Below are 9,652 nucleotides of genomic sequence, written 5' to 3' on the forward strand. Positions count from 1 at the left end.
ACTAGACAAACTATCGAGCCTAATGGTTACTGTAGAAAATGTTTACAAGTTAATAGCTGGCCAGAAGAAATCATTGAGATGACAGATTTATGGACATAATAACAACAACAACAAAAAAAAGCCTTGTACAAATACAATGGGGGAATTATGCCTTCATCATTTGGTTAACTGTTGTTTTAAATGCTTAAAATAATTAAGAAAACAAGTGGAATACCCTAAAATTAGAAGGATAGTTAAAGACTTTGCCTTGCCAAGTATTGTAAAGACTCGGTCCACTTTAAGAAACTTTTCACGGTGAATCTGATGGTATGCAATATAAAGCTTAAACCAATCACTGCAAATTTTGCCACGCCAAAATATTTCAAAAGCTTAAAACAACTGCATTTCTATCATAATATAACACACCATCACACACCATGTAACATAATTGAACCTATAAATTACACTGATGTGATAGATATTATGATTTTTATCTTCCTTACATTGCACAAGCTTCCTAGATACTACTTCAGTATATATACAGAACTGAAAAGATTAAGACCCAAAGCAAACTTTTAAGTGAAATCCCCCACTGAAGGTACGCGGAGTTATCAGGCCTGATCACCTGAAAATAATAATAATAATGAGACACAAGATCACAAATGGGGATATTATAGTTTAACAGAAAACTGAGAGAGATAGCTTTCGTAGATTTGTTGGCTTACTAAATTAGAGTACTAATAGTTTAGCTCCAATATCTTCTATCATCGTCGAAAATCATAAAACTGCTATTCATCCATGTGTTTGATTCCGATTGGACATATATTTCATCATAAGTTGCAGGTCCACTATTTGAGGAATCATTTGTGGACTTTGTCTCCCTTTCAGCATCTACCTTGTTGGCTGATGTCCTTGATTCACGTTCTACCTTCACCTCATCCACAGTTACAAACCTATCGCCATGTGAAGATTTTGGTTTTTTATCAGCATCCCCTTTGGAAAATCTAACACGTCTAAGGTTCTTCCAAGACTTGGATTCCTTTTTATTCTCATCCACTTCAAACGTCACGTGCTTGTCGTTCTTTGTGGGTTTTGATGGATTTTTAGCCTTCAAAAAAGATAGCAAATATAGACTAGCATGAGTGCAGAATCCACAAAAAAAAAGACTAGATATGAGAGCCAATTTGAGAATTTTTTGATTGTGAAATAGCTCTTTACCACATCAAATGAGAAAGAGAGAGAGAGATTACCATGGTGAGAGAATAAACTTGAATTAGTGCAAGCAACTCAATTATTTAATAAAATTTGAAAAGCAAACAGACTGCCACCATTCTAACAATTTAAAATGTTAAAGTGCACAATTGTATAAATTCAAAGTAATCCTAAATGTTTGTGCCATTAATGCATTGACTCCAACAGTCCAACTTCTAAAAAGAAAATAATCCCAAATACTATAACAATATGGTTAAAACCCATATAAGGCTAAACCACCAACATCATGAAGCTCAGAAAGATTCACCCAAAGAAGACAATATTTATGAAAGAATTGCTAAGGCTCTGAATATGTAATGGGAAATGGTTAGGCTCAATCATCCCTCAAATTATTCAGAAAATCAAGAAGAAATCCATGAACAAATGAATAACTACCTCTAACAGACAATTAAAGAGGAAAAATAATACAACTAGGAGATAAAATTATATAGGATCCTTTATTGACTTGCTCTTTGTATAATAATAACTTAATTCATCCCAAATAAAACTCATGCCAAGCTTCATTTAAAAATTCTAAAATTCCTCCACAAATTCTCTTGACCATTGATAAAAAACAGTCAAACAACCATTCAAAAAATAATAATAAATAAATAAAAATAACTTTTAAACGGTTGGAACCACTGGTTCCAACAGTCGGACAATAATATACCAAAACAAAACTTAAACAGGTGGTTCCCGGTTCAAACAACCATTCACAATTAAATTTTACCTTGAACCATAACCAACCTGTCCATGGACGAGCCAGTTACGGTTTCCCATTTAACTAGGTCAGCAGGTAACCGACCCGTTGACTCGATTACGGATCCGGCCTGTCTGGTTCGAACCCAGCCTGAGTCCGATTCAGACCCGGCCCGAGTCTGATTCAGCCACAGCCCATAGTCCGATCGACGGATGAGTATAATAGACCCAATGTGATCTGACCCTTTCTGAGGACCTTACATTGATAGGAGCTTCATACACTAATTGCCCTTTTTAGAACAAAGATGATATAAAAATTGAATATATTAAATGTAATTATAGTGAGAAAACAGAGATATTGCTGGAGAACAAAAACAATGTAAAGACTGAATGTTTTAAACTATGTAGAATAAAGACAATATAAAAAGGGATATTGATGGGGATATAATTAATAAGGTAAAGAAAAGTTGTCAAAATAGAGAGGGGAGTTTGGAGTTTGTGTGATCTTCATATCCCCTTGGGATAAAAGGAAAATTTTATGAGATTGTTGTACAAATTGTCATACTTTATGAATCAGTGTTTAGCTATTAGGAAAGAACAAATACAAAAAATTGATGTAATAGGAATAAAAGTGTTAAAATGAACATATGTAGTTACTAAAATGATAAAAATAAAAAGTCAAGAGCAACTAGGTGTAGATCTAACAGAATAACTCAGAAAACATAGATTGAGATGGTATACACATGGTTAAAAATGAGCAATAGATTTTATAGTTAGAAGAGTTAAATCCAACAAGTAGAAGTGTAAGTGGAGAAGGAGATCAAAATAACATTTGTCAATATAATAAAAATAATTTAATAAATTTGAATATTATTAGTGATATTGCTTGTATATAACTTGATGGAGAGATTGTCGAACCCAAATAATTGGGATGGACGCACATTTATGATGATGACAACAATGACTATAATAATATGGCCACAACTAAAGATACACAAAGGAAAAGTGTTTGTTAGTATACCTACAACAGCAATAAACAAAATCATGTGTCCACTATGTGTTGTTATTGTCATTGCATGTGTCCAAGCTTCTATATTCAGTTCTTTCCAGATAATGGATATAAAGACACAAGATTAATAAGATGGCAGAAAAATTGCAACATTTTGTAGAGAGGATCACATGTTAGTGTTATAACTCACCAAAAGGATCTCATTATAATGATATAAGATTCTAGATACCTTGTTCAGAAGTTTTTGAAATGCATCAGGTCCATTTTCTTCAAGAAATTTCTCTGCTGCTAAAAGAACATCATCTGGTTTACTGAAGATACCTTTTTTCCTAGGAACATACCAAATTTTCACTGTTTGTTGATTCATCACCATTGGCCTCACAAAATGCTCATAAACATATGAAGCACCATTGAAGTATGGTAAGACAAGCCAGCAATTAAACATCAACTTTGCATAAGTCCAAATTGGAACCCTGAAACAAAGTAAAACAGTAGTAGACTTAGAACCACAAGTTCAGAATAGTTAAGTTCACAATTTTTCTTCATCCTTTCACCTCCTCCAGATCATAGTTTTTGAAATAAAAAGAGAACTCCACAGGAGGCAAACATTTTAACATTAAAAAAAATACATATGATCTACTAAGGCAACTCATTTAAGCATGAAAATTCAGAAGCTTCCATGTAGGTTCCATTAAAAATGGAGTGTATGATAAAAATAACAGGCCATTTACCAGCACGATCTGACTCACAAATTGACAAGCTTGAGTTTGAGTTAACCATGTTAGGCAAATAAATAGGTCACTTTTGGGTTTAATAAACTAACCAACGATAATACTTTAACAATCATTTCACAATTATCATAGAATTTATTAATGACTCATAAATTGAAACCCCAATCATGTTTGAAGTTAAATGGAACGTGGGTAACTGAGACAATGATCTATTTATGATTCATTGACCTGAATTGTCACCATGAAGCAACATAAATTGTTAGAATAAAGCTAGAAAATCATAATAACAAAACAACCGATGTACTGATTGCCCAAGGCGAGAAGATTCATCTATCGGCTCGTCACCCCTAAATCGACTGACATCCATTCGGCATTTGGTTGAGCGACACCGACTGACATCTATTCGGCATTTGACTCAGCACCACCGACTAACGCCCATTCTGCATTCGGCTCAACACCACCAGTCCATTCAACTCAGTTACACTTATCCAACTCCTTAGGAAATTTTCCAACTCCTTCAATTTGGTCTATCCGACCCCATAGGCTCAGTTCCCCCAACTCCTTCAGTTCGATCTATCCAACACCTAATCGACAGCTCCCTCACAAGCTCCAATCGGTAACACCCACTCGAGGGGCCAAGACATAGGAGTGGAAGGCTTGATAAAAAGGAACTGAGGTTTCCACCCCTTCTAGGACGTGGGCAGCTTTTGCAGGAAACTGCACCCAGACATAGCGATGAAGTAGAATACTCCGTCTTCCAATTTCTTCGAGTAAAAGAAATAATGGAAGGTTTGGGGGGGAGGGCCAAAGGGATTTGGTATAAATGAAAAATTACGACCACCCACAACCACAAAGCAGATGGAAAGAGTTCGAGACTAGCTTGGGAGATGTCAGAAGAGAAGGTTGGGATGGGGAATCAGAGTCCGCTCACTAGGTGGCCTCAGAAACAAGACTCCTTGGGCTCAGCTCCCGCGATTCCTTCAATTTGATCTAATTCCTTGGGCTCAGCTCCCCCAACTCCTCCAATTCGGCCTATCCGACTCCTCAGGCTCAACTCCCTCGAATCGTTAAGCTCGGCTACTCTCCAATCGACCCCGCCCACCGAACATTTCACTCTCATCCAGTTGGCCCCGCCCACTGAGCGCTCCTGCCTATAAGATTCCCCAACTCACTCCTTGCGGTCTCGCCAATCTGACTTAATGGGCCAGGCCCTTTGGGCCCAATAACTTCGGTATCTGCGGACTAGCGTGACACATGGGATAGCACCTGGAATCACCTATAAATACAAAACGTGGGTTATGTAACCATAGGATACGACTGTGATACGGCGGCAATACGCTGATGAGCGTTTTCTCTACACGTCCAATTAATGAAGAGAAAAGTATTGTTTCAACTGTGTTATAAAAGGAGTCCGCATCTGCAGGCTAAGGGGCGCTTACATCTTCACATATACACGTTCATTGATCCACTATTGTTCATCTTACCCACCTCCCCCACCGGAGATCTTGAGCGTCGAAGTGGCAGAGCCGGGGCAATCCCTGGGCCCTGGCCTCCATTCTAACCCTCTTTCTCACTCTCTCTCCCTTTATCAGGTCTCATAGACTTCTTTGACCCAGGATCCCCCTTTAGTATACGAAGACTTCGTCAACGTAGAAAACACCGGTGGCTCACTCGTCAATGATCTTAGGCAAGAACAACAACCATGATCCAAACTATCTAGGCTCGCTACATACATATGTTGTCGAGATTACGAAGGGATCTTAGTATCTTATCATCTTAATACACTATTATCAAATTGGCCTCTCATTGCCCAATGAGGCAATCAGGCTAGAATAAAAATAGGGTTCTACAATTTAGATGGCATACATCCATAGCTACAAATGCATACACAGTGAGAGAGTTATTCAGTTCTTAGTAGTAAATATCTAGATATAATATATCCACCAAAATTATAGTTAAAAAGTAGAGCGACCCTAATCTATTTGAACAATCATCAAAAGATTTTTAATCTGTTTTCTAGCAAATAATGAGAGTTTAAATCTGTTTTCTACCACATAATGAACAACAAAATAAAAAATAAATAAAACTAAAAAAAGTTGTGTTTATGACCAAACAACTTGGAAATCAATGAGTACCCCCTTTATCTGAGATTTAATTGATAAAAAACACCATTATGCAATCATTATATATTCACCTCATGCTATACACATTTTTTAGGTAAGGTAGGACTCATAGGGTCAAATATTATTGTTGCAACACCAGAATATAATTATCTAAGTGAAACAAAAGTCAGTAGTAGAGAGTTCAGAGATACACATTCTTGAGGGATTTAGAAAAATATTCCATGTCAAACTAAATCCAATAATATTTTCTTGTTTTAAGTCATCATTTAATCATTAGGGATGTAAATGAACAAAACGGTTCACGAGCTATTCGGAGCTCGATTCGGTAAAAAGTTCGTTCGAGTTCGTTCGTTTATCTTATCGAACCGAGCTCGAGCTCGATTTCGAGCTCGACAGTTTTATCGAGCCGAGCTCGAGCTTAAGGATATTCAGCTCGTGAGCTCGCGAACATGTTCGTTTATAGGCTCGCGAGCCAAAAAAACGAGCTCTAAAATGAGCTCTAAAACGAGCCTTAAAATGAGCTTTAAAATGAGCCAAAAAAACGAGTTCTAAAACAAGCCAAAAACGAACTCTAAAATGAGCCCAAGCTCGCTTAACGAGTTAGGCTCGTTAACTTTGATAATCGAGCTAATAACGAGCCAAGCTCGAACGGTTCGCGAGCTTGATAATTCCAAAACGAACCGAGCTCGAGCCTTGTGATAAAAGTTCGATTCGAGCTCGAGCCCGAATATAACTTAAACGATCCGAGCTCGAGCCTAATATTGTTCGGCTTGGTTCGGCTCGTTTACATCCCTATTAATCATTACTTTTCACTTGCATGATCCTTTCTAGACATAGGAACATTACTTTTTATTTACATTAAATTAAAAAAAAATTTAAATCACTTTTTCAACATGTGGTCTATTGATGCAAATATTAAGTTGGCTTGAACCAAATAATTGGCTTAGTGTAAGTTAGCTAATCAAAGACAAGCAATTTGTAGCTGCATGTGTTTTGGAAGTATGAGTAGCTTGTAGTATGTCTTTGTCTACCCGTTCGGTTTGGTTGCAAAATATACTGTATGTGAAATAAAAAAATCTAAAGCTGCAATAATGCAGTCCAATTTTGTAAAACAATCAAAACAAGATAAAGTTTCAGGAAACTATTACAAATAACTTTTAAGAACTTAAGAAGCCAAGTTAACCAATTTTGCTCTAAAAGAAAAAGGTCGAGTAACCAAGCATAAGTAATTAAAGATATGGGATGTACCATTAGGACCAAGTGTACTAGGGTGGATTCAGAATTTAAAATCAGTCTGACTAGCAGTGTTGTGTGCTTTGAAGAGGTCATTAAGTATATTGATGATACCAAGAGTCAAGACTAGTCTCCAGACTATACTATCCTTAGAATGTGGTTTGAGTACCATTTAGTTATTCACTTATTTTGATTAGTGATTTAAACTCAGCCTGATGGATCAGTATCATGTACAGAAAGAAATTGCTAACCAGAGATGAACCTGAGACTAGTCTCCAGAATATATACTATCTTTGGAATGTGGTTTAGGATACATTATGTACCAGTGAAGATTCCTAACAAACCACTCTTACTATCGTTATGCATATTCAGATTAGAGACAAGTAGTTTATAGATGATTGATCAAACAGATACTTTATCTTAACTAGACAATAGACTACGACTTTACTCCAGTATCAGCATTTGTGAAAAGAATTTTTTAACAGAGTACATTAGAATTAAGAATTCAGTCATACATGTAAATATAATATGATAAAAGTAAATACCACTCAATAATACTTCCAAAAGTCAGCTCAAATAGTGTAAGTAAAGAATGCAACACCCAGTAAGTAAGCCACTGCTGATCATCTACAGGTGATTTACTTTCTATTGCTTTGACTGAAGCAAACCTGCCAAAAACAAAATATTAATCCATATTTCATTAAACATCCCTAAACGAGAAAAACTTAGTGGTTCCAGAAAGTACTCACAGAGGATACACAAATGTAACCAAGGGCCTGTGCAGAATGCAAAATGAATGTGAGTACAAAAGAGGTAAAATAAAGAACAATTATATTCTATGATACACATAGAATTAATAGTAAAGAAATGTTTTTCCTGTCAAAAAACAGTATATATGGCTATAATAAGTACCCCCAAGTCTAGAGTGCGAGTTCAAATAAACAAAGATATAAAATATGATATCTAGATTATATCATATTCTTAGATTTGGTTTCATTTCAGGTTCACACTGATCAATGTAAAAAAATGGGGAACAGCTCAATAATAAGCATGATGTTGAAAGTTAATTATGGTCACAAACTCTAACTTCACAATAGTGGCACAATGCAGGTGCTCCCATGATGTAATAAGTCGGTGGAGAATCTCATACACCAATGATCTCAGTTCAAAGGATTCAACATTACAAGTTCCTCCAGAGTGCAGAAGCTATTAAAGTACCAAATTCAGTTGAATGATAACCAATAGCTCTGCAAAAACGCGCTGCAGAAGAAACAGACGAGAAACATCGTTCATCAACAATAGTTCTAGGCATTTTGCCAAGCCACGGAATATTCGTCCTTCTTTCACAGACTTTCTAGATTGTATTACCCTGGATCATCTCTAAGGCAAGTCATCAACTTTTCGCATAAATGTCGAAGAAGCTCACGAAAAAGAGACCAACCAAACCAAAAGAAGAAAACAGACATAGCTCCTCGGTAGAAACTAACAGAAGGAGAGGTGAAGCGGGCATTAGGAAGAAAAACTATGTAGGAAATGGAGTGGCGGAGAAGACGCATACCCAGCGAGAACGTCGAAGTTTCGAGCCAAAACCCTAAGAAGCGACCCCGAACCCATCGATCACTCCTTGTCCGGTACACTAATAGCTCACAGTCACAGACTCTGGCTTCCGTTCGCTGATGGACTCCGGATGCCGGAAGAGAATGGAAAAGATCAGCCACCAAAATCGGAGAAGAAAGATGCCGACAAAGTCCGATCCCTCTCCGTCTTTCTCTTCTTTTTGCCTTTTCCAATAAAATGTATGCGAATGCAATTTAAGAAAGGAAGTGCAGAGACAGTGAGAGAGTACCGAGGTTTATAGCAACTTTTTTTCCCGGAGAATTGACGGGCTGTCAGATTTTTGTTGGGAGCTGCGGTGGCGCCCACCTCCGTAGGACTTAGCTGGCGTCGCGCCAGCTCACTAGAAGGGCAACCTATGTTTTACAGCTTTCCTTGAGAAAATTTTCAATTTTATTTTATAATCTATTTATTTATAATGTATTTTTAAAATAAAGGCTCAAATATTTGAAAATCTGCGAGAAAAATAAAAAACAATTAAACAAAACATCATGCCGACTGATTAATCTACCCGAATTAATCCAATTGAAAGAGTTAGATACCTGAATTTGAATTAAAAGGCAACACAAGCATGTGCCCACTTTGAATTAAGTGTTGTGATATGATTACACTAATACAGTAATATATAATTGCATTAATAAATGACAAGTATATAATAAATGGTAATAAGAGTAAGATTAAGAATTTGTGTATCTCCGGTTGAAGCATCGAGCTTGCCGATTGTCTTTAGAGAATTTATTGCCGCTCACGGTGCAGAGACTCTCCGGCAAAATTCTCCCAAAATCCAACAACCGCTCGCGCCGTTCGTAGGTGCACTCCAAAACGAACGTCGCACTCGGACTCAACCTCAGATCGTAGAACCAAGCCTCAGAACTTGGAAAGAAGAAGAAGAAAGCAGAGGAATACTTTGCTTTTTTTCGGAGTGAGTTGAGAAGGAACAGAAGAAGTGTATTTATACACCTCGAAGCAGCGCACGCACCAAAGCGTACGTCGCTTCTCTTCCTCACGCGGAT

General features: G+C 37.0%; 1 protein-coding gene across 1 annotated transcript; it reads right to left on the reverse strand.

Moving 5' to 3' along the window:
• Positions 1 to 357: 357 nt before the first annotated feature.
• On the reverse strand, positions 358 to 8,860 carry LOC122020387 (HVA22-like protein a). The gene is made up of 6 exons (XM_042578301.1): positions 8,584 to 8,860; positions 7,775 to 7,801; positions 7,571 to 7,693; positions 3,168 to 3,411; positions 705 to 1,087; positions 358 to 604 (listed from the first exon to the last, which is right to left on the reverse strand). The coding sequence occupies exons 1-5, from the start codon at positions 8,637 to 8,639 to the stop codon at positions 725 to 727; spliced, it is 813 nt and encodes a 270-aa protein (XP_042434235.1). The 5' UTR covers positions 8,640 to 8,860; the 3' UTR covers positions 358 to 604; positions 705 to 724.
• Between the last annotated feature and the right edge of the window lie 792 nt (positions 8,861 to 9,652).

This window comes from Zingiber officinale, chromosome 9A, assembly GCF_018446385.1.
Source record: "Zingiber officinale cultivar Zhangliang chromosome 9A, Zo_v1.1, whole genome shotgun sequence".
In the NCBI taxonomy this organism is placed as follows: Eukaryota; Viridiplantae; Streptophyta; class Magnoliopsida; order Zingiberales; family Zingiberaceae; genus Zingiber; species Zingiber officinale.

Bases quoted from the DNA above. Each gene is read 5' to 3' on its own strand.
- LOC122020387 (XM_042578301.1), bottom strand. From the start codon at position 8,639: ATGGGTTCGGGGTCGCTTCTTAGGGTTTTGGCTCGAAACTTCGACGTT. The intron at 7,802-8,583 runs GTATGCGTCTTC...CATTCTGCACAG, and splicing joins AACTTCGACGTTCTCGCTGG to GCCCTTGGTTACATTTGTGT. The intron at 1,088-3,167 runs GTATCTAGAATC...TCTTTTTTGAAG, and splicing joins TTCAAAAACTTCTGAACAAG to GCTAAAAATCCATCAAAACC.